At 35.7% G+C, this 25,460-nt stretch overlaps 1 protein-coding gene across 1 annotated transcript; it reads left to right on the top strand.

The window, feature by feature from the left end:
* The first annotated feature begins 1,129 nt into the window (after nucleotides 1-1,129).
* Nucleotides 1,130-24,654, top strand: LOC112168408 (callose synthase 9). The gene is made up of 52 exons (XM_024305525.2): nucleotides 1,130-1,287; nucleotides 1,710-1,914; nucleotides 2,754-2,851; nucleotides 3,219-3,382; nucleotides 3,685-3,781; nucleotides 4,230-4,340; nucleotides 4,414-4,539; nucleotides 5,004-5,093; nucleotides 5,699-5,796; nucleotides 5,927-6,044; nucleotides 6,624-6,749; nucleotides 7,620-7,696; nucleotides 7,767-7,845; nucleotides 8,226-8,348; nucleotides 8,754-8,853; nucleotides 9,012-9,135; nucleotides 9,302-9,491; nucleotides 9,598-9,650; nucleotides 10,186-10,246; nucleotides 10,345-10,426; nucleotides 10,991-11,040; nucleotides 11,406-11,492; nucleotides 11,783-11,868; nucleotides 11,971-11,995; nucleotides 12,533-12,627; nucleotides 12,725-12,806; nucleotides 12,907-13,067; nucleotides 13,184-13,304; nucleotides 13,964-14,061; nucleotides 14,142-14,232; nucleotides 14,325-14,485; nucleotides 14,575-14,684; nucleotides 14,918-15,052; nucleotides 15,600-15,668; nucleotides 15,764-15,947; nucleotides 16,498-16,612; nucleotides 17,153-17,272; nucleotides 17,445-17,560; nucleotides 17,640-17,723; nucleotides 17,812-17,924; nucleotides 18,188-18,240; nucleotides 18,307-18,483; nucleotides 20,646-20,693; nucleotides 21,058-21,216; nucleotides 21,442-21,555; nucleotides 21,640-21,728; nucleotides 22,018-22,176; nucleotides 22,264-22,366; nucleotides 23,384-23,503; nucleotides 23,730-23,780; nucleotides 23,884-24,066; nucleotides 24,162-24,654. The coding sequence occupies exons 2-52, from the start codon at nucleotides 1,713-1,715 to the stop codon at nucleotides 24,396-24,398; spliced, it is 5,715 nt and encodes a 1,904-aa protein (XP_024161293.1). The 5' UTR covers nucleotides 1,130-1,287; nucleotides 1,710-1,712; the 3' UTR covers nucleotides 24,399-24,654.
* The last annotated feature ends 806 nt before the right edge of the window (nucleotides 24,655-25,460 follow it).

Consider the following 25,460-nt stretch of genomic DNA (forward strand, 5'->3'; position numbering starts at 1 on the left):
TTTAATTTGTTCTTCTGCAGGGTCAAAATCAAGTCGCCATTTTTGGACCACAAGTGTTTGGCCAGCAATAATCCATGGTCCGTTGCACAATGCATAATCCATATCTTCACATAGTTGAAATTTCACAATAAAGAAAGAATTAGGCAAATCCACAAGCTGCCATCTACCTTTCAAGGTCCATTTCCGAGTCAAAGCCTTCCTCATGAATTCGTAAGCATCATCCGATTTAGGTCGACCCATAAGTTTGATAATCACCGCACAATGCCAATCCAGATCAAGTTTCGCCTCAACTCTGTCAGAAAATGTGAGATTAGGCCCAAATTGACCATCAGAGATAGTGTAATCTTTCTCACATAGAGTGAAATCTTCCATCATCGCAGTGGAAAGACGACCCATGGGTTGAAGAACCGAGCTCGCATAGCTCATCGGCGTCTTAGCAGTGATCGGACTCAGCAAAGGATCTCTCGTTTCAGTCTGAACATTTTGGATCTGAGCAGATGATGAATCCTCATATAGCGTGCACTTATATTGCTTAATCGCCAGCAAGGCCTCCCCGCCGCTCCCCGGAGGAACGGCTGAGAAACGGAACACTGAGCTTGCTGTCGTCACGAAGACGGCGACGTAATAGTGGTAGTGGGTGGTTGCGGTGGGTTGGTTGGGTAACGAAAAGCCAAGAGAAGCTCAGTGCGCGTACCAGAAAGTTCAGTAGAGACTAAAGTTTTTGGATTTTCTATCCTGACCTAGTTGATATCTTTGTTTCGTGTGTTTCTGGGAGAAATAGGTACATAACTATCATGTAGACCCTTTAATAGGATCACAAGATAATGGAGGGCACATTCGACTAAAAGAAACTCACCATTGAGAAAGAATGTGAACTTTAATTTCACTTAGGGAGCAAGTTTCTAAGAAAAAGGGCTTCCTTAGTTAACAAGATTTCCTTCCCAAGCAACAAAAAAAAAAAATAGAGAAACTACATGGTAATGGGTCACATGCGACTCACGTGCCACGAGTTTTCTTCTCCGCGTGAAACCGAGCAATGGTAACCCAAAAACCCAAAACTTCACGACAACCGGCTATACCCGGTAAAACCGGTTCCCATTTTCTTACAATCAGATTCGTCCTTTTTCTTTCCCCTTTCCCTTTTTTCCTTCAGTTTTCAAATTCTTCTTCTTCTTCTTCTCTTCTCTCAATGAAATCAAAAACCCGCAGCCTCGATACCAGAGACTGATTCAACTCGTCGTCAACTCGCTCTTCTAGGGCGTCGCATTCACTCCGTTCTCGAATCCGGTACGTCGATTTTCTCTTCGCTGCTTTGGTTTTGCTGAGAAATGAGTTTAAGCTTTTAGGAGATAGGGATCTTGTTGTTCGTTGCTGGTTCTAGGGTTTCAAATTCAGAGGTTTAGCTCGGATTTGCTTATAGTGTTAGGAGTTGAGTTTTGTTAAAGCTTGGATTCAACATTCAATTAGATATAGTTGTTTAATTTTGATTATAGTTAGTGTTGAGTAACCGAGCAGTAGATGGAGCTTTTCGGAGTTGGATTCTTGAGAATTCCGTAGCTGTTTGTTCTGTAGATTGGAATTGAGGATGAGTAAATGGCTCTGTGATTAGAGAACCTATGCATTTGGGCTTTGCAAGCCGTGGAGATGGAAGTTTGTGTTGATATTGTGTTGTGTTGTGTTTTTTTTTTTTGTTTTTTTTTTTTTTGCAGAAAATGGCTCAAGTTGTGGATCGATGGGAGCGGTTAGTCCGCGCAGTATTGAGGAGGGAAAGGATGGGGCCTGATGCATACGAGCGGCATGGGACTGGCATTGCCGGAAATGTTCCATCTTCACTTGAAAATAATAGGGATATTGATGAAATTCTCAGAGTTGCAGATGAAATCCAAGATGAAGATCCCAATATCTCTAGAATCCGTATGTTACTCTTTGTTCTTTTATTTTTTATTTATTTAAATTTTTCTCCAGTGCTTGTGTTAAACCTGCAGATTTATCCCTGTTTCTATTCTTTGTACAAAAAATTCGAGAGATGATAAATGCATAATTCTGTCCCGTCCAAGTCCACCCTCCACATTGTCATAAAAGACCTTCCAATTTTTTTTTTTTTTTTTTTTTTTTTTTTTTTTCAATCAGACAATCCATGTACATTGCAAAACTGCAAAGCACCAAAGTTTACTAGCCTTTTAGGATCAGATAACTGAAATATGCACCTGCCAATAAGGATCAGTTTCCTTGCCAAGTCTAAAATTTTGATAAGTAGCACTCCAAAAGTATAATCAAGACTAAAAGCACCTATGAGGAGATACACCGGCATATGATTTTCTTTTGGGAGCATATATCATAAGTTCAACTAGGGTGGTAGTGGAGAAATGACAGGTTAGGTTTTGGTCCTCTTTCTGGGCATCTGTATCAGTTGCCTTTAGGGGTCAAAGTCTGCCATTGATTTTGAAGGCAGCTGTTACCTGGATGTTTCTTTTCTAATCTGTTCATTGTAGTTTATTTCAATTGAGTGGACAACTTGGGAAGTGAATTATATTTCTGTGCAATGTGAAGTAGCTTCTTATCTTTGGCAGAAGTTATATTAATTTAGATGGAAAAATCATCTGAGTTGTCGTTCAAAAAAGAAAAGTGACAAAGAAATCATTTAAATGCAGTTGTTCCTGTAAAATTACAGGATTAAATAGGTGTAAAACTGTAAATTGTGTGTATGAGATTGTATGTACAATGGAAACACTGATTTTTCTGTTCACCTGCAGTATGTGAGCATGGTTATTCGTTGGCTCAAAATCTAGACCCCAATAGTGAAGGAAGGGGAGTATTACAGTTCAAGACTGGGTTGATGTCTGTCATTAAGGTACATTCTTTATGTAGAATACTTCAATTATCTTTCATAGTATGCATGATGCTCATGTTAGTTTGTTTGTCCGAGTCCCTGTTCACAATTCATTATTTATGAATGAATTAGGATGGGAAGAGAAGTGGTAATTAGCTTGACTGCAAATTAGATTGTATTTTGTCCACATTGCTTTATAACTTTATTGTTTGTTTTGACAATCAAAGGTTCCTTGTGGTTTTTATTTATTTATTTATTTTTATTTTTTTAACACTTTTATCTTACTTTTACATACATGCTTATTTTTATAATTTAGTTGTTGTGGGAGTTCTTATATTTCAATTTAGTTATAACTTGCTTTGTTTTATCCATTGGAGCAAATATCCAGCAAAAGCTAGCGAAGAGGGAAGGGGCAACCATAGATAGAAGCCAGGACATTGTTCGCTTACAAGAGTTCTATAAACAGTATAGACAGAAAAATAATGTTGAACAATTGCGTGAGGAAGAAATGAAGTTGAGGGAGTCTGGGGTTTTCAGTGGAAACCTGGGCGAGTAAGTTTCTCCAGTCCAGTATGACCTGATATGGGTGTTCTTTTTGTTTTGCTGGTCTTTCTGCTAAGTACATTGTAATGTCTTTAGATTTTCGTTAGGTTGTGAATTTTTATGCTTATGATGTATAATTTTGTCTACTGTCTAATGTCTCGATTGTCGATTGATGCGGCTTTGTACTTGTACACACACTGGGTTTTTCCTGTCAGATTGTATAATCTCTCTGTTATTGAAAGAATAATTGCACTGTTTCGAGTTGTTTGGGTGTTCTAATTCATTTTTTAACCTGTTGTTTGTTAAATCAGACTGGAAAGGAAAACAGTGAAGAGGAAAAGAGTATTCGCGACTCTAAGAGTTCTGGGCAAAGTTTTGGAGCAGCTGACAGAGGACATTCCAGAAGAGGTTGGTTGTATAGTACTGTTAATCTTTTCAATGCATAGAACCATCCTTTGTATAAAATAAGAATTGAATTTTCTATCCCTGATCTCTGAATCCATCTATGAAGCCTAGTGACTGTATTTGACCCATTAAAGACCTAAAGTCACTCTTTTGCCGAACTGTTATGAATCATATAAGCATAGTTGGACAACTTTTCCCGCTCATCTTAAAGTTCCGTTAAAATGTGATGAAGTAAAACTTATATGTCTTGCTTCTTATCTAGTTTATGATTGTTATGTTTTCTTGTTGTGCTTTTGACTCTTTTGTCTTTACACAGAATGCAAGAGATGTTTTGGTACAATCATGTGTATATGATATAATTACTCCTATCTATGTTCAATCTTGCATTGCTATATCGTGTAATTACACACATAGGTATCTCTTGTTATAAGATTGTCTATCTGCGTCACAGCTCAAGCACCAAATGGAGATAGATGCTGCAATGACTGAAGACCTGATTGCGTACAATATTATTCCACTGGATGCTCCTAGCATTACAAATGTTATCACGTCCTTGGCTGAGGTTAGTTGTTTTATTTGGGTTTGTTAAAAGCTTGGTATTTGTGCACACTCTAATTAAAGAAAATTGTGGTTAGGTTCAAGCAGCAGTTTCTGGGTTAAAGTACTTCAGGGGCCTACCAAAGTTACCGACAGATTTTCCGATTCCTGCTACACGAGAGCCTGACATGCTTGATTTCCTGCATTATGTATTTGGATTTCAGGTATATACCATCTTGATTACACTTTCCCCTGTGTTTGTATGTTTCCTTTGGCTTCTTGAAGTCTCAATTTTCAACCAAGTTTTCAAATTGGGTTTTGCATCATCTATATTCTTTCGATAAAGTTACTATAAAATTTGACATTTATATTTTTTGTTGCGGAGTTATACAATTATACAATTTGTAGGCAGTTGTTGGCTATTTTTGATGGTAGATTTGGATAGACTCTTTGTCCTGCTTTTTGTTGACTACCGTTTGGATCGCTTCATAAGCATGGGTTTAACTAGTTTTCTAATGAAAAAGTTGGTACATTTGGCTTAAAAAACTGTGTCAAATTGATTAACCTGTTATTTTCTTTATACTTCCATAATGAATTTCCATCCATAGTTCATCAGATAGTGATATGCTTCACAATCTCTTTGATGTCATTAGTTTTTGAGTGGTTTTATGTTTCTTCTCCTATGCAGAAAGACAATGTTTGTAACCAGCGCGAACATATTGTGCATCTCCTTGCAAATGAGCAATCACGGCTTCGTATTCCTGAAGAAACTGAACCTGTAAGTCTCTCATCAATATTCCATGTTAATTGAGATAGTTAACTGAGAAGTACATGATGGGGCGGCATTGTTGTGTTGCCAATTAATATATGTTTTGTCTTGAGTTTAGTGTTATTGGAAGTAAAGGATGGGTTGGGGATCTTTTGTAAATCTTATTTTTGATGCCAGCTATCCATGATTTTAATGGCATATACATCATTTAAACTTGAATATAATAAATTATATCTACCTACTCGTCCGGTACCTATGCGAAAGTGATATCTATAAGAAGTTCTTCATGTATTTCAGACACATGACATGATAATACTGCACTTTATAATTTGGAAAAGACAAGAAATTTTGTGGACAAGTTTGTCTTTGACGTGCTGGCCTCAGTGGGGGTTTACATAAAATGAAATTTCTATCTTAATATGATATTCATATCGTTAAAGATGGTTAAACAAAAGTACACATCTTATTTTACTTCAACAGTCTCCATAAGAACTTATTGGACCTCTTCATAAGGTTTCCAGTTATTTCATTACAGTGCCATGTGTTATTGAAGACTTGTTGTAAGGTTTAATTTTTTTATCACAAATTGTGACTTGTGTCCTTGTATTGCGCAGATATTGGATGAGGCTGCGGTGCAAAATATATTTTTAAAGTCCCTAGACAACTATATTAAGTGGTGTGACTACTTGTGCATTCAGCCAGTTTGGAGCAAGTATGGACTTCTAGATCTGATTTCATATCCTTTCTTACTTAACTCTTCCGATGATAAGTTGATATTTTCTTGTTTTTTAAATGATGGTGATTGATGATAGTGACTAATGGAATCAATCAATTTTGTGCAGTTTGCAGTCAGTTAGCAAGGAGAAAAAGCTACTGTTTGTTTCCATGTACTGTTTGATCTGGGGTGAAGCAGCCAATGTTAGATTTCTTCCAGAATGCTTGTGCTACATATTTCATCATGTAAGTGAACCTTTTATTGAACAACTGGAATTGATCGTTAGTTTTTGTTTACTTCTCTCTCGTAACATCCTTCTGCATGGTTCACCCAATTTAGTTTTAATTGGTGAAGTGAATGAATCAGTATGATGCTTTAAATACAAAGCACATGAATTTCAATAAAGTGTCACTATGTTTTCTGGTGAATTTGCAGCAACGGCGATGAAATGAAACAATGAAAAAATAGGCATTCCATTTGTTGCGTCATTGTGGAATTTACTTACCTTTGATTTTGAAGTGATATGGAATCTCTATAGATTTTCAAAAGACTGGCGTTGAATCTGAAACACTTGTCTGTCCTTTTGATCTTAAATGCTTCCCCAAATACCTCCTTGTCTGTTTGGTTGTTTGTTTTTAGTCCAAATTAAGGTGTCTATTCTTATTCTTATTCTTATAATTATTTTATGATCAATCAACAACGTGTCTATTATTATATAGTATGCTACTGTTCTGCAGGGCCTCTTACCTTCCTCAATGCAGCTCTGCTCTTTTTTGCCCCCAGAAGCCAATCTTAATCCTTTTGTCCTTGAATGTAATGTGCAGATGGCAAGGGAAATGGATGAAATTCTGAGACAGCAGACTGCACAGCCAGCCAACAGTTGTAATTCTGAAAATGGAGTTTCTTTCCTTGATCACGTTATATATCCTCTGTTTGAGATTGTGTCTGCGGTATGTATTGGCTGCCTTTTATTATTTTACCTAAAATTTGATAAGGATGTTCACTAGCATTTACTGCTATAGTTTATTACTGTTTGTTTCCTTCTCTGATTGCTATGGCTAGTTTGGATTGTTGCTGAGACAAGTGTATACCTGCTAGAGTTTATTACCATTTGTTTCCTTCTCTGATTGCTGTGGCTAGTTTGGATTGTTGCTGAGACAAGTGTATACCTGTCTCTTCATCTGATTGGTGTGGAAATTGGGATTTCTATAATACTGACAAGTACACACCTATTTATTCATCCAAATAATGATTCAAGTTTTTATGCTTTGACTATCGTGTTGTTTACTTTTCTGCGTCCAAATTATTGCTACATGAGGTAGGCATACTTATTGATTACGAGTTTTTATTATTTTTAGGCATCCAAGTGATTCTGTTGTTTACATTTTCCCTGTTGGAATATGAATTCTTTTATTACGTATTTCTCTTTTTAACTTCTGTCATAGATGATGTTCTAAGGATGTCAAATGGACTCCTCTCCCCTGAGTTTGCCATGCTTGTTCTGTATAATATTGTCTCATTGTTGATAGATAGTTTCTTGCAGTTGATTTCTTCTCTTAGTTCTATTACTATGAAAAGTAAGTTATTTTTTCATATGGCCCATTGAAAATATAATGTATGCCTTTCATTCTTGAATTTTCAGCTGTTACTTTGTTTCTAAGTGAGCAGGTCATAGATATTGATAGTGAATCATCAACTTTAGTTGAACTTATTCAATTGGGCCGCATATACTTGGTCTGTTGGGGGATTTTGTCTTTTCATGGATGTTTTAGCTACAAGAAGGTTTTGTGAAATCTGCTTCTAATATAAGATCTGCACAGGAAGCTGGAAACAATGAAAATGGACGAGCACCACATTCTGCTTGGCGCAATTATGATGATTTTAATGAGTACTTCTGGTAAGATATCTATAAGAGTGATGTGTATATTTATAATTATACCTTAAAGCTAACCATCTATTCTTTTCAGGTCACTCCATTGTTTTGAACTTAGTTGGCCCTGGCGCAAAGGTTCATCATTTTTTCAAAAGCCAACGCCAAGGTCAAAGGTTGTCTTCTTTCATAGTGATGTTTAATCTTAGTTGTTGTGACATTTTTACTGTTTTCTGGTTTGTAAGTTCTGGGTTGTATATTTCTTCCTACATAATCCAATGTCACCAACTGTTGTCTACAGTGCATTTCTTCTGTATCAAATATATAATTTTGTCAATCTATACTTTGGTTAAGCCGGATATCTCTCATTGGGCATGTTGCAAGCTCTGTCAAAATTTGGATTTTGTGTCAAGAAGCTAAACTATAAATTGTTTTATGCCTAATTGAGGTATTGTTATTGAGGATGGAATTTGTAATGTCAAGTGACACCAATATTTTTTCCGCCAACAGACAACTTGACATATGTAGTTAATATACTTCATCTTTTCTGTTGCAGAATATTCTCAAATCTGGCAGAAGTCAACATCGTGGAAAAACTTCATTTGTTGAGCATAGGACATTTCTCCATCTGTATCATAGTTTCCACCGTCTGTGGATATTCCTTGTGATGATGTTTCAGGTTTGCATGTCTAGTTGAATGCTCAGTTTTGATATGAGGTTCATTTCTTGTTTAGTATTTCATATAGTTCTTGCTTCCTTCCACCTATCCTCGATCTGCTTCCTACCCAAACAAGGAGATAGTAAAACATAGTGCCTTGGAAAAATCCTTCCTTTTTCCCTGCTTTCAAAAATAAACTTTTGTCTTTTGGTTCTCTGACTATGGTCTTTATGCTCTAGAATTTTTTTTTTTTGGTTTAATTTTTTCTTGCTTAAGAAGGTATCTTTACTTCTGTAACTATTATTGCTAGTTTAATAATATATTTCGGTAACTTTATGATCCCAATAGATATCCAAGTTTATATTCTGTGACTTCTATGACTCATCTTTCTTTTTGTAAAGATATTATATACCTTTTAACTTTCAGGGACTTGCGATCATTGCATTCAATGGAAGTTTTGATGCAAAATGTATTAGAGAAATTCTCAGTCTCGGTCCGACATTTGTTGGAATGAAATTTCTCGAGAGTATGTTTCTTTACCGCTCAAGAAGTTGATGTGTATGTTTTATTTAACATATAAGAACTTGTTACATGTTAACATTGTTCCATTAAATATTGGCAAGTTATTTTTTTACTACCACTAGTGTAATTCATTCAATAGCTGAGAAATGCTTCTTCATGTAGGTGTTCTTGATGTTCTTATGATGTATGGCGCCTATTCTACAACACGGCGCCTAGCAGTTTCTCGAATTTTTCTCCGATTTGTTTGGTTTGGCACTGCATCAGTGGTCATATCTTTTCTTTATGTGTAATTTCCTGATTACTCTTTTACATTTTTGCATAAGAATATCGTCTGCTTTTGTGTTTAGTTTTTTTTTATGTTTTTTATTTTATATATATATATATATATTTTTTTTTTTTCCTATTCTGATGTTGTTAAACAAGGTAACATTTCTGTCTGTGCCTTAATGCAGGAAAGCTCTCCAGGAAGAGAGTAAACAAAATGGAAACCATATTATCTACAAGTTGTATCTGCTCATTGTAGGCATATATGCTGGTATCCAGTTCTTCATTAGTTTTTTCATGCGCATACCAGCCTGCCACAATCTGACTAATCAATGTGATCGCTGGCCTCTGATTCGCTTTGTCAAGTGGATGCGCCAGGTTTTATTCTAACGAGTTTCCTTTCTTGTCATTAATCATGTTTAGTTGTTTCCTATCATCTGCTTTATTGAACCATTATTTATTGTTGCTTTTGTTTATTTTTAAGGAACGGTACTATGTTGGACGGGGCATGTATGAGAGGACTACTGATTTCATCAAGTATTCCCTAATCTCTGTTGATTTTTATTTTTTTCTTTATTTTCTGGAACGATATACTGAACACTAAGCAAATTTTTGGTGCATCTTCTCTGTTATATTTTTTTATTGTTCAAAGTGGAAATGTCGCCCATTTATCTGATAAGAAGCCATAGGTTGTGATAATACAATTGTAGTAGTTCCTCAATCTAACTATCTATCAAGCTATGATCTCTTGTTTTGAGTCAATGGACAATTTAAGGTTGGTAAATGCTAATATGTAATGATCATTTACCAGCTGATGTCCATGGATGGGTCATTTTATGTAGAGAGATACCTCATTAAAAAAGTAGAGTAAATGAACAATGTTCCACACATCAATTTGACTTCTTAGTCATTGTTTGTGGTGATGAGAAATATATTGTGATTAGTTAGCTGTCATTTCTTGTTTTTACATATTTTAATTGAGGATTGGAAATCTGATGCTTAAAAGTTAAAACCACTTGAAGTCGCTCCAATTTCTTTTGTTTATTTTTGTCGGCTTTTTATTTTGTTGCAGGTACATGTTTTTCTGGCTTGTGATTTTGAGTGGAAAGTTTTCATTTGCATACTTTCTCCAGGTTTGTAATATTGATCATGCTTCCATGGTGGTATTATTCTATAGTTGATTTATTCATCTGTGAATGAATCTTAATCTCTCCTTTTTGGAAATTTTTAGATCAAGCCGTTGGTGGAACCAACCAGAATTATAGTGAACACAAATGCTATAACGTATACTTGGCATGATTTTATTTCTAAAAGTAAGTAACCATCCTATCATTACTTGAAAAACTTTCAGTAATTGACACAAGTGGTGAGGGGTGTTGGGAATTAGGTTTGGACTAGGCGAGATCAGGGGCTTGATTCCCTCCAATGTACCAAAAAAAAAAAAATAGCCTTTCAGTAATTGAAATGTTTATATCTGTGCTAATATATTTTGTGGATATTCTTAGGTTGATTTATATAAAACCTTAAATTGGTACAGCTCTTTGAATCGGGAAAGAAGACTGTTGTTGAGGGTCTTCTATTTTACTTTATAATTTTTAATTTATTTAGCGGTAAGCGAGGGGGCAGGCTGGATGAACTATAACTATCACCCATACCAATTTTACTCGATTTTCAATCATAATGATACTGTATTTTTATGCGATTGTCTCAAATTCCTCTGACTCTTAAAATCAAACTTAAAGTTAGAAAGTTTCTAGGGTTTATCCTCCCAGAATTCCATTGAGTTGTCCTGTGTATTATGTTTTCAAGTCATAGTGAAGGCACATGAATCTTCCTGAATGATTCTCCTAACTGTTTACATCATGTCGTGCTTGCAGACAACTATAATGCTCTGACAGTTGCTGCTTTGTGGGCTCCCGTGATAGTTGTAAGTTGGATATTCTTCATCTGTTATTTTTTTAGTCTACTCAACTTTGTAACTGTTGCTCTTCTTGGATCTGGCAAGTGTGTTTTTGTGGCCTGCTTCAGCCCACATTGTTTGTATATTTTATTTTTAGTGTTGACAATGATTCTGTTTCCTTGGTTGGAGGAAGATCGTTTAATTCGAACTATTATGTTTGCTTCAATTTAAAATTAAAATTTTGTCCCTGATGCTGATAAATAGAACTGGAGATGGTAGACTTTTTGGAAATGAGTTTGGCTCATTGGAACTCATTTCTCTTTTGCTGGTGCATGTTTCCTTCCTTTCTATTTCCCTTATTGTCTTTCTTTCTTATTTTTTATTTTTTTCAGATTTATCTTTTAGATCTCTATATATTTTACACCGTTATATCTGCTGTGTGGGGATTCTTGCTTGGTGCCAGAGATCGTCTTGGAGAGGTCAGTTAAAACTGTTGCTTGGGTCCTTCCATTGTGTTCTTATTGTCAATCAATTTTAATTTTACTTAATGGGGTTTTTCATTCACCCAGAACCTTTCACATGTATATCTGTACAATTTTTTCTTTACCGTCCGGTTTTGTCCATCAATTTTACTTATAAGGGGTTTTTCATCGGCTCATTGATGCAGCACCTTTCACTTGGATATGTGTATATGATTTTATTTATTTATTTTCTTTTCATTAGATATATCTGAAATGTTTTGTTTATATTTATTTATTATTATTTCCAGATTAGATCATTGGAAGCACTTCATAAACTATTTGAGCAGTTTCCGGGTGCTTTTATGGACACTCTTCATATCCGCCTGCCTAACAGGTTATATGAATAGATATTCATTCAATTAATTGTCTATACACATAATACCATGAGTCGATCTCTTATCTTTAAATTTCATCTGACTGCTTATATATTTGGCAGGGCTTACCATCAGTCTTCCAGTGAGGTGAGTCAGTAAAAGAGGCTGGCAAAAAGCTGTATCTTTCAATAAATTTAAAATCTCGAGTACCTTGGCTGCAATAAAGTATTTATATATTAGTGTACTGTTTTGATTAAAGTAATAAGTCTTTGTGATCTTGTTTTCTTTTTAATTTGAATGTGGTATTTGGTAGTAATTTCCAACATTTGTTATGTAAGTTTAATAATTGATTTGTTCTCATGCGAGTAATGCTCATTAGAGTTTGAGTCTTCTCTAATAGATTGGTACTTCTTTCTTTCTCATCTTAAATTTTCTTTTCTGGTCAAAATAGTTCTTTTGCAAAATTATGTCTCTATCGCTGATACCGTGTCTGGTGCTATGGTGTGTGTGTATGTGTGTGTATATATATATATTCTTACATGGGTGATGCTCTTGTGGTGAAATCTGATTTTGAAGGAAGCGCACATTTTTGATGCTGTGTACAGTTGGTGTTTCTTTATTCATTATTTAGTTCTGGATCATTTTTGGGTGTATATGGGAAGCATAACTGCTGTGCGTTTCTAGGATATTGAGAAGAACAAGGTTGATGCTAGTCGATTTTCTCCCTTTTGGAATGAAATCATAAAAAATTTGAGGGAAGAAGATTATATCACTGACCTGTGAGTGTTGAAATTATTCCATTGATTTTATTTTCTCACTCACCTTCCTGCAACCAATCAGCTAATTTTTTTATTTTTTTTTTCACTTGTTTTCCAGAGAAATGGAGCTGCTTGTAATGCCTAAAAATTCTGGAAGTCTTCCCTTAGTTCAGTGGCCCCTTTTCCTTCTTGCTAGCAAGGTTACACTTCTACTAATTACTTGAGCAATTTTATATTCTCAAATTAAATTTTGTTAATTTTATAAATCGCTTTATCACTAATTAATATTAAATTTTGTAGATATTTGTTGCCAAAGATATTGCTCTTGAAAGCAGGGATTCACAAGATGAGCTTTGGGAAAGAATTTCTAGAGATGACTATATGAAGTATGCTGTCCAGGAGTGCTTCCATACCATTAAGCTTATCCTAAGTGAAATATTGGAGGGTGAAGGAAAGCTGTGGTAAGTTTGTGTTAGAAGATTCAAATGCGATATAGCCTCTCATATGCATAAGATTATGAGCAGACGTTGAGGTTGGAGAAATTCTTTTTTATTGTATCTATCTTCTTTCTTGGCAGGGTTGAAAGGATATATGATGATATTCAAGTAAGCATAGTGAAGAAGAGTATTCAGGCTGACTTTCAACTGAACAAGCTGCCACTCGTGATTTCAAGAGTTACTGCATTAATGGGAATTCTGGTTTGTACTAGTTGGATCCTTACTTTTCTTGTGGTTCTCATTGTTGGATGTGTATTGGCACTTGATGATACTTTTGCTATTGTTTTTCTTTGTATAAACTCGTTTGTGTTCAATTAGTACAGCTTATTTGGTTGAATGTTAACACATCTTTGGAAATCTTGGTTTTGGTCCATGCCACTGATGTGTCAGGAATAGCATTATTCCATGTTTTAAGGTCGAGAGGAAAGTTTTTTATGGCTGGAGTTAAATTGTATTCTTTTTAATATTTTTAACTGAATATATAGAATTAAATATCGTTATCTATCATTCAAGACTGGAAGATTGCTGTAGCTTAAGTTTCTGGCTTTGTGTCTCCTAAGCTAGTCCTGCCTCGCTGATGTTTATTGTTCCCTGTTCTTTTTCTGCTGTGAACATCTTGTCCACAGCTCTGGTACCTTTTTATCTATCAATTAAAGATGTTTCTTTTCTAAAATATATATATATATATATATATATTAATTAATATGAAATAATTTTCTGATAATTTTAAATTTTGTTCTTGTTCTGATATATATTGGTTTTGGGGATGTTTTATGTCTTACTAGTACATTTTGTGTGAAAGTAGCATGATCAAGCACACCGCTTTTTATTTACTTTCTAATGTTTTATTCTATGTACAGAAAAAAGAGGAAACATCTGCACTGGTGGATGGTGCTATTAAGGCTGTTCAAGATCTCTACGACATTGTGCGCCATGATGTCCTTTCTATTAACATGAGGTCAGTTATACTTCTCTTTATGTGCCAGTATTTGCAGAGAGAAGTTGTGAGATATGGCTTTAATTCTTGGCAACTTTTAGGGAAAACTATGAAACATGGAATTTGTTGTCAAAAGCACGGACGGATGGTCGGTTGTTTGCCAAGTTGAAGTGGCCCAAGGATCCTTCATTGGTATGTTTGAGAAGTCTCTTTGCTTGTCTGTTTATTTTTATGGTTCAGTCATGTTTCTTTGTATGAGATTATAAGTTTTTGATGATATGCAGAGAGCACAAGTCAAAAGATTGTATTCATTGTTGACAATTCAAGATTCAGCTGCCAATGTCCCCCAAAATCTGGAGGCCGGTCGTAGGCTGGAGTTCTTTACAAATTCTCTTTTCATGGAGATGCCCGAAGCAAGGCCAGTCCGTGAAATGTTGTCGTTCAGGTAATAAGTTCTTCATCACCTTTGTTGTGTTAGATTTATTTGTGTTTGACATACCTGGCTGCCTCATCTATTTGTTTTCATGTATGCAGTGTTTTTACTCCATATTATGCTGAGACTGTGCTCTATAGTATCGCTGAACTCCAGAAGAAAAATGAAGATGGGATATCAATATTGTTTTACCTTCAAAAGATTTACCCAGGTATTTTTTTGTTCCTTTAATTAGGTGGGGAAGTGGTACAATAAACAAAGAAAAACAAACCAGTCGAACCCAGAAATGTACCCAATGCAAAGTGAACTATGGTTAATCATATGCTCATATTTCTCTTTTTATATATCTGCATGGTATTTTGCATTTATATGGAAAAAATGTTCTTTTTTATTGTATCGCTTGCCTATGGTATTAACATTTGTCATTTTCTGTGGCCGTGGCAGATGAGTGGAAGAACTTTCTTTTACGGATTGGCCGTGACGAAAATGCACATGACTCGGAACTTTATGATAATCCCTCTGATATTCTTGAGCTTCGGTTTTGGGCGTCTTACCGAGGCCAAACATTGGCCAGAACTGGTAAGTTTCATATTTAACAGGTCCTTGCTTGTATTGGTTATCCAACTGACAACTGGTTAGTTTAGGGCTTTCTTTGCTTTTGTTTCACTGTTTCAATAGTAAACCTTAATGACTTTGTTTTTTTTATTTTTAGTATAATCATATTTTCTTGTCCTTAGCTCTGTAATGAACTTATTCTGTACTGTTACTCCTTTTATTGTAATTAGTAATTACCATGATACTGGTGGCTTGTATTGACAATTTGACATGAATGATAATGTTTATCAGATACTTTTGCCTCATAAAGCTTGTATTTAATGTAATGTATTGAATTTTTTGAAAATTGACATCATTTTGGGTGGAGAAGGATACTGAGTACCAGGGGAAAGTAACTTGTTATACTTGCATTATTGTTTGCTTTCTTCCCCTCAATCTTTTGAAAATTCCAAGGCTAATAATTTTCACACTTCCTACATAATATAGTTTAGAATTTTGAACGCTTTTCAAATGTTTATTTGTCTTTATGATGGTTGCCCCCTTAAACTTCTTTGTTGTTTGAGATCTGCAGTTCGTGGGATGATGTATTATAGGAAGGCTCTTATGCTTCAGACCTATTTGGAGAGATTGAATTCTGGAGGTAGGCAGCTATTTATTCTTATGTTTGACGACTATTTTCTCTTATTAATTTATTCTGCTTTATGAGAAATTGAGAACCCAACTGTGTCTTCACAGTATCAGATGTGGAGGCTGCAATTTCTAGTGGTGATGCGGCTGAAACTCGAGCATTTGAGTTATCTCCTGAAGCACGAGCTCAGGCAGACCTGAAGTTTACATATGTAGTTACTTGTCAAATATATGGAAAACAGAAAGAAGGCCAAAAACCTGAGGCTGCTGATATAGCATTGCTTATGCAAAGGTGAGTTACCGCACAACTAATTCTTAATGTGTAAAAGGGGATATTCTCGTTTGGTTCTCATATGTTGGAGTTTTGCACATGTGGTTTCTGGCATTCTGCAGTCCCAGGGGGTTTGTGAATTTTACCATGGTTAGTTTGTCTTCTGGAAAATCTAACAGGGTAGATTGACTAGGAGTATGAAATATTTAAATACCTTAAGTTTGAGAGAACACTGCCAGATGCCCAATCCATTTGGTCAACATCAAGAATATGTTGATCAATCTCAGATTGGACAAGTTCTTTATTTCTCTGGCGTTTGCAAAGAGAATTCTCTATTGTTAGATACGAAGCACTGGTTAGAATAATGTCATACCATTTTTTTTTTCCTTTGGCCTAAGAAGCATGAATTTTTGTTTGCTTAGTGAGCAAAATTCACAAGAAAGATCGGTATGAACTCGTATGAAATTCAGGACTGCATTCATTAAAATTTTCGTACATCCTCCACAACATCCACATTAGTATCTATACCGCACTTGTGAAAACCTAATTTTTATGTTGACTTTATTGTTAGAAATGAGGCTCTTCGAGTTGCTTTTATCGATGAGGTTGAGACTTTGAAGGATGGTAAAGTGAACAAAGAGTTCTATTCAAAACTTGTAAAGGCAGATATCAATGGGAAGGACAAGGTATAACTTCTTTTTTGTTCACTGGCTTGTATCCAGTTGTTGTTTAGTTCCATAATTACGTCCTAGAATAACTTTTGAAGAAGATAATTTGTGATCAGTCAGTATCTGTAGTTTCTCTGTAAGTTCTAGTTAGGTTCTTTGTTCTGTTTTCTGTTTCATGGTGAAGTGTAACTGTCTCAAGGCTTGTGTATCTCTAAGTGGGAAAATCGCTCACTGTTTGTATTTCTTTTGTCCAGTTTTTGTTAAATTTATCTCTCGTTGTTTAGTGGTGGACTTCTCATGTATCATTGTCTTGATTATTAAAGTACATTTTCTCTCAACCAAAAAAGAAAAAGAAAAAAGAAAATGTGTGTTTTATATTTGTATATCTTTGTTATTATTTTTATGGTAAGTTTTGTAAAAATGCCTGTTATTAACTCTCAAGTCTTTTCTTTATGTTAAAGATCTGTTAATTATCAATATTGGTGCTTTTATAGTACATCACCTCTTCACTCTTGTTATTCTGAATATTTTCTGTGGACGGTGACTTCTATCATACAGGAAATCTACTCTATAAAACTGCCTGGAAATCCAAAAATAGGTGAAGGGAAACCGGAGAACCAAAATCATGCAATTGTATTTACTCGTGGAAATGCAATTCAGACAATTGACATGAATCAGGTGACTGATTATTTTTTCTTACTACTGTGTCCCATTAAACAGCTTCCTAAAATCAGTTCATTATTGTTACACCGTATCTTACTTCTGTAACTCTTGTATTTCCAAGTTACCTTTCTTCCCTTTACAGCTGTCTAACAGTGATGTTGCTCAATATTATTATTTTATTGTACAGGATAATTATTTTGAGGAAGCTTTGAAGATGAGAAATTTACTCGAAGAATTCCACCGTGATCATGGTATCCGTCGTCCTACAATTCTTGGTGTCAGGGAACATGTCTTTACGGGGAGGTATATTCGAATGTATACTTGCATACTTCTTAAAAGATGATTGCAATATTGTTCAAGTTATAATCTATATATTTTGCAGTGTTTCTTCTTTAGCTTCATTCATGTCCCATCAGGAAACAAGCTTTGTAACTCTAGCTCAGCGGGTTCTTGCCAATCCTTTGAAGTAAGTCCACTTTACTGATACCAATTAACAGGGTACCTCTAGATCATTAACATCCGGTTACTTAAAACTGATCCCAAGAAATGTACAGGGTCCGTATGCATTATGGTCATCCTGATGTGTTTGATAGAGTTTTCCACATAACACGGGGTGGTATTAGCAAGGCTTCTCGAGTGATTAACATCAGTGAAGACATCTTTGCAGGTATGGTTCTTAATTGATAAATAATAAGGTGCTTTTTTTTTTTTTGGGTGTATTGTCCTTCTGCACTCTTTGCAGCTCATGAATTTCCTTTTTTTTTTTTGAATCCTGGAAATTCGTTTTTGTCCGAGACTGGCTCTAGTAAGTTGATACTTCTAGAACTGTGGTTGAGATTAGAAGAAATCTAGAAGACATAGGTGACAGTAGGATTAATAATCTTGCTTTCGAAGGATATGACTAAATTGTCAGTTGGTATTATTATGCAGGCTTCAACTCAACTTTACGCCAAGGAAATGTGACTCACCATGAGTATATTCAGGTAAGTTGTCACTTTCTTTATATGCGACAGAAAAAGGTTGGGGAAATATCTCATAGTGCATTTCAGGTTGGCAAAGGGCGGGACGTTGGGCTCAACCAAATTGCAGTATTTGAGGGGAAGGTTTCTGGTGGTAATGGTGAACAGGTTCTGAGTCGTGATGTATACAGGCTTGGGCAGCAGTTTGATTTCTTCCGCATGCTGTCATTTTACTTTACCACTGTCGGCTACTACTTCTGTACACTGGTAATGTTTCATCCTACGTCAACTCTCCGTTGTGGTTGGAATAGTCTACTATAAAAAGAGCACGTTTTTATTTATATTTCATTAAGCAACTTGCTATTAAGTATGTTCTTCAACCGTCATTTAGTGACTCCAACATTGTTTTAAAAGTCGAAAGCCTAAAGTGACTTGTTTTGTGTGGACGAGATGAGGCACAAGCCTCGACTCATTGAGGGCGTAAACCTTCGTCAATATGGAAATATTGCAATTATATAGATATTAAAATAATGTAAAGTAAAAGAAAGGAGAATAAAGCTTGAGATGATTTTTTTTTTTTTTGAGAAGAAACAGCTTTTTATTAAAAAAGCAAAAATCGAGATACAGGGAGGCGGACAAGGAGTCCGCTTTAATGATCTAAAGAGGGCAGCTAGGGCTATAGGCCTAGCATCTCGTCTAATAATACTAATCAAGGCTTAGGGGCTTATACTACAGCTGCTTGCCAGTTAAGAATAATGGAAGAAAGGTTATAATCCTTGAACTCCTTAGAAATAGAAACCCATAAGGATGCCCAAAACTTGACTCTCTCCCACAGGTCTTCCTTCTCCACCCCTCCATAGTTTTCAAATAATCTTTTATTTCTTTCCATCCAGACCACCCAAACTACAGCTAGCACCCCACAACCCCAAAGGGTTCTGGCCTTTTTACCTTTACCAAACGCTATGGGGTTTTCCCTTAGCAAGTCATTTCTCTGTAATGGAGTTGTCCAGTCCACTCTTGCTTCCCAAAATAATTTTTTCCATAAGAAATTAGCCACTTCACAATGCACGAAGACATGATCAGCACTTTCCCCTTGAGCTTTACATAAAATGCACCAGTGAGGAGAAAAACAACTTCCTGGTCTTCTCCTTTGAAGAACATCACATGTATTTGTCTTCCCCAGTACCACAAGCCAACCCAAAATCTTCACCTTAGTAGGGACCTTGACCTTCCAAATAAACTTTGCAGGAGGAAAAATTGGATCTGATCCACCACTAATTAAGAAACTATGGAAAGAATTGCAAGAGAATTTCCCATTAGGCTCAAGCTTCCACCTCCTTTCATCTGGTTTGGACTCCACTAATCGGACATTTTCTAGCTTAACCATCAGCGAGGCAAACTCCTCAATCTCTTGATCATTTAAGTTTCTTCTGAACCCAAAATCCCAGCTCATCGGAAAATTGAGAGGGAGAGCTAACCTTTCCACTGAATAGTTGGTGTGTCTTGATAGTCTTGATAAAGCTTGAGATGATTCAGCCCAAAGAAAAAGAAAAGCCTCGAAAGGAAGAGAAAAGGTTGTGGAAAGCTGTTATTGGAGCATCTCTTGGAAGGTTGGAAGGCTGTATCTGTTCAATAGGATATGAGAAGTGACAGAATAGGACCGATTTTATGACACTATGGAATAGGTTCTATAGTAGAAAAGTGCCAGCTGTTTTCTTGAAAAGGAAAAACTGATTCCAAGTATTGTTTAGACCTCAAGTGAGACATATTATCGAAGAACCCAGAATAGAACAAAAATGAGTTATTTTGGCCAGAAGTTCCAGGGAAAAAGAAAACAAGAGAAGATTTCAGCTTGTTTTCTCAACTTAAAACACACATCTTCACACTACAAATAAAAAAGGAAATAACCAGACGGTAGCAATGTGAAGGAGGGTTATCCCTTCAAGGCTGTGCATGTTTGTCGGAAACAGAAGCCATACTTCTTCACTTTACCTCAGGGTTGCCTAGGCGGTTTTCAGCCAAAACATTTTTTAAAACCTCAACTCCAATTGAATGATAATGTGACAACTTATCATTATTTGGAAAACAGACTAGGGCAGGGGAATGAGGGGGCTGCTTCTAAAATGTGACATGTACTAAAGATATGACTGGGTTTGTCTTGTTTCTAGCCATCACCACCCTCTTTTTGTTTTCAGTTAGGATTTTAATTGCATTTAATCTCGTTATGCCTAATAATAAATTTTTCCGTCATGCTAAAGTTTCAGTGCATTTTAAACGGAATTACTTGCCTACTCTTCAGAATGATTCTGCTTTGTGGTTGGAATATTACTTGGTTTTACTGTTTACTGCATTGTATTTCCAAGGATTTACCAAGGCAAAGTAACATGAATTTGTATCTCACATATCTTCCTTCTTTTTGGTTTGTGCAGTTAACAGTGCTGACGGTTTACATTTTTCTCTATGGGAAAACATATATGGTAAGGTCATTTTATGTTAATCTCGTTCTATGCCATGCATTTATAATTGCTAAACCATTAGGAACAAGTATATGCCAATAATCTTCACTCTTCTGAATGTGATTGTAAATTTGTATTTCTATGTATATGTCATCAATAGTGAGGTAATGCATTCAAGCAATGGCTTTTCAGGTTTGAATGGGATTGGGATTTATCCTAGTTTGTTAATTTTTCATGTTTTTCATGAGTTCTTAAGGTTACTTTGGGGCCAGCTTGAGTGCTTATGCTTTGATTAACCTTTGTGCTTTCGTGTGTTGACTCTGATGATGCTCTTATGATTATTCTCAATCTTCTTCACAAGGATTGACACATGTTTTTATCTCAGGCGCTATCTGGGGTTGGTGAATCCTTGCAAAACATAGCTGAGGTAACCAAGAATACTGCACTGACTGCTGCTCTAAATACACAATTCCTCCTTCAAATTGGTATCTTTACTGCTGTCCCGATGATTTTAGGCTCCATCTTGGAACAGGGTTTCCTGCGGGTAATTATGTGTTTCTCTATTTACTCATTTTCTTTGATGAATTTTGATTCTGAATTAAAACAGATTGTTTAAGAAGTAAATCGCACCAGCATCCCATGATCCATAGACCTATCTTTTGTAGTCAAAGTACTAATAATTTTGGGTTGTACTAATAATTTCAAAGGAAGTTTATTTGTCTCTTGTCATTACCTTATTAGTCATCTTTTTCATTGATTCTTGCTGCAGGCCATAGTAAGTTTCCTCACAATGCAGTTGCAACTTTGTTCTGTCTTCTTCACATTCTCCTTGGGAACCAAAACACATTATTTTGGCCGGACAATTCTCCATGGTGGTGCAAAGGTTAGTTTTCTTTATCTCTTTTGTTCTTGATTAAATCTATTAATCTATGGCATATTGACTTGTGCTTTTTTTATTTTTTAATAGTATCAAGCAACCGGCAGGGGATTTGTAGTCCGGCATATTAAGTTTACAGAGAATTACAGGCTTTACTCCCGCAGTCATTTTATCAAAGGGTGTGATTCCTGTTCTTTCTCTTCACTCTTCTCTTTTTGACAAGTTGCACTATATAATGGTGAATTATGAAATTCTATATTGCTATAGCATCTGGGAAGGTTGGGAAGTAATAAAATTTGGCAGATATGTTGGGATATTTTCAATATCTTACTTTCAAGTTCATTCAAGTATAATCCATATTTTTCTTTGTTAGCAAAGAAATATGTGCTTCCTATAAAAGAAAAATAAAATAAAGCTATTTCAGGTTTTGTATGTGTACTGATCATTTATTTTCCTTCTGGTTTGCAGGTTGGAAGTAGTTCTTTTGTTGGTAGTGTACCTTGCTTATGGATATGATGATGGCGGTGCTATATCATACATTCTTCTTTCAATGACCAGTTGGTTCATGGCTCTTTCTTGGCTTTTTGCTCCCTATTTGTTCAACCCATCTGGGTTTGAGTGGCAGAAGTAAGTGTCTTTCATTTCTCCTCTTAAAAAAATAAAATATAGATCCATTGTACTTTATTGGAAGTGACCAATGTTATTGCTTTTCAGGGTTGTGGAGGATTTCCGAGATTGGACAAACTGGCTTCTTTATAGAGGTGGAATTGGAGTTAAGGGTGAAGAAAGCTGGGAAGCTTGGTGGGAGGAAGAACTGGTAATACTTCTGATTTTACATCAAATTGCATGGCTTGTTTTAGTTACTTGACCAAATAACAATAACTGTTCTAGCAAACTGTATAAGAAAAGTCCTTGTCATTTTTGAACATAAGTTTGTGTAATAATGTAGTCTTGTATATATATTGTGAATTAATGTGCAAGAAAAAAAATGCTTGCCTGACACACGGGCAGTTGGCATATACTTGTGGGAGCTTGGTTTCTAGGCTGGAATGAGTTGTAGCTACCTCTTCTAAACAGGTGCTCAGTTTGATCTTTCTAACATCGAGTTAGACTGGTTAGGAAAGAGTTGGTGCATATCTACCAGATGAGATTGAATCTGTAACCTTCTTTAGTTACACACGATTACTTGGGTTAACTGTTTGCCCCAAAGTCACTGGCAAAATAACTCAACAAACTATTAAAAGGTTAAAAGTCTTGGTTTTTGCAGTGCATCCTCTATATCTAATTTGGTAAATCTGTTATGAAGCAAATTTTTGGTTGGAAGGCTGCTGTAATCTAGGGTTGTTTCTGTTCTGTTTTGCCTAGAGCATTGTTCTGCTCTTTTGCTCCTATTTTGTGGACTTCTGGTCCACCTTCTTTATGCTGTACCTTCCTTTTTATCAATAAAGTTTCTTTCTATTAAAAAAACAAAAGATAGGTACATTCTATAGCGTATATGTCAGATCATTGTGGGGCCGTCAGGGAGACTTATGGTCTTATTTTTATTCTATATGCATGAATATCATTGTACTCTGATTTTAAATTAGAGTTGTACGCCATAAATTCACCGAGGTCACATTCTCGATTGGGTCAGGGGCTTCTCTTCCTTGTAATACTACGCATTGTCATGTTATATTTTTTGTCTTAGATTTTGTCCTTGTTTCAGTCACTTGTCACTGAAATCTTATGGGTTCCCGCCCCAAACACACACACACACACACAAACCAACCTTTCTTCTTGCTCCATCCAAGTTATTTTGGATCACTTGTTTATATTCCTGGGTTTTCATTTGCAGGCGCATATTAGAACCTTCGGAGGAAGGATTGCAGAGACAATTTTGAGTCTAAGATTCTTTATCTTCCAGTATGGAATTATCTACCGGCTAGATGTGAAGGGATCAAATACATCACTAACGGTAACTGGCCCTTTCTTATATATGTGTGTTTCCCTTGTCTGCCATATGGAAAATGATGAGTCATTATCATATGTGAACAGTGAAAAGCATCTTTAAGTTTTTGCTTTGTTATCTCTGTCGAGTTCAGCAATGTTTGGGTTTTATTCAATTTCTCTATTTAATCTTTGCCAAATGCCAATGTCGTTATGTGCAAGTTTGACCCAAAATTTTGCGGATATTACTGTAGGTGTATGGCCTCTCATGGATCGTGCTGGTGGTGCTTATAATTCTTTTCAAGGTGAAAAATATGACATTAATAATACCATATACTTCACAGCTGAAATTGTGGGATTTTAGTTCTAGTAGATTTAATTAAATATTCTTTTTCTTTGGTTTCACAGGTTTTCACCTTCAGCCAGAAGATATCTGTCAACTTCCAGCTTCTGTTGCGCTTCATTCAAGGGGTCGCCTTCATGTTGGCACTGGCTGGTTTAGCAGTAGCAGTCAAATTTACAGATCTGACAATTGCAGACGTTTTTGCTTCCATTTTAGCGTTTGTACCCACTGGGTGGGGAATTCTTTCCGTAAGTCTCTTCACTTTAGTTTCTTCTGTTTCTTGTTTATCCTCTCATCAATATTTGGTTACATGTTCATAACTTACACTCCTCTTTGTGGCCAGATTTGCATAGCTTGGAAACCCTTGATGAAGAAACTGGGCTTGTGGAAATCCATCCGTTCCATTGCCCTTCTTTATGATGCTGGGATGGGTATGGTTATATTCATTCCCATTGCATTGTCATCATGGTTCCCATTCGTATCAACGTTCCAAACTCGGCTCATGTTCAACCAGGCTTTCAGTCGAGGGTTGGAAATCTCTGTGCTACTTGCTGGAAACAACCCCAATTCTGGATTATAGTGTGTGTGTGTGTTTTTCTAGGTTGAGTTAGGGCTAGTGTGTATTTATTTTTCAATCTGCTCACCGACTAATGATGTAGTTGGGATTTTGATCTCTGAAACCTTGTAAATAGTCATGTATATCATCGGTTATTTTTAACCCCATCAGTTTTGTTGATTTATTACTGCACCTTATGCGAATAGCGTACACTTGTTGCTATTTAGTTTTCATTTTTCCTCGAGTTATCATGACAAAAGAAGTTGAAGTTAAGCTTTTCCGTCAACATCGTTGGGGGAGAGGTTGGGAGAAGTGGTTCTTAAAGCTTTATTTATATACTTTTTTTGGATACTATTGGTTCTTAAAGTTTTGCAATAAAAATTTAGAGAAAAGTACGAAAGATTCAATGCTCGCCAGACATGGCAACATTACTCGTCCAAAAAGATACTCTCTTAGATTACTATGTTCAATGCTTGCCAAATAATCCATTGTTTATATCCGCTCTGTGTTTACACCTCTTGGCAATATGGCAGCTCCAGCTCGCAAACCCACCATTGATGAGTGTGTCTGCTGCGACGGGTGTATACAGCTGATTCTTTTTTGTTTTTGTCTTCTTCTTTTTTTAATGTAAATATTCTTACTTTTTAACTTGGAAACATCATTAAAAAAAAATTATTAGACGTTTTTGTATTTTAGGCAACCCGGAATACAGTTTAAGTTTCATATTTTACGAAGGGAGAATTCCACAAATGGTCACTCAACTACGACTCATTCGACACTTTGGTCACTGAAGTTTCAAATATATTATCTTGGTTACTCAATTATTACACTGTCAATCACTTAAGTTTCAAATATATCATCTTGGTTACTCAATTATTACACTGTCAATCACTTAAGTCACTCAAAAAGTATTTTTTATAATTTTTTTTAATGAAAAAAATTAACAAAGTGACTTAAGTGATTGACAATGTAATAGTTGAGTGACCAAAGTTATATATTTGAAACTTCAGTGACTAAAGTGTCGAATGAGTCATAGTAGAGTGACTATTTGTGAAATTTTTCCTTTTACCAATGGTGATGTTGAGA

This window comes from Rosa chinensis, chromosome 5 (assembly GCF_002994745.2).
Source record: "Rosa chinensis cultivar Old Blush chromosome 5, RchiOBHm-V2, whole genome shotgun sequence".
Taxonomy (NCBI): Eukaryota; Viridiplantae; Streptophyta; class Magnoliopsida; order Rosales; family Rosaceae; genus Rosa; species Rosa chinensis.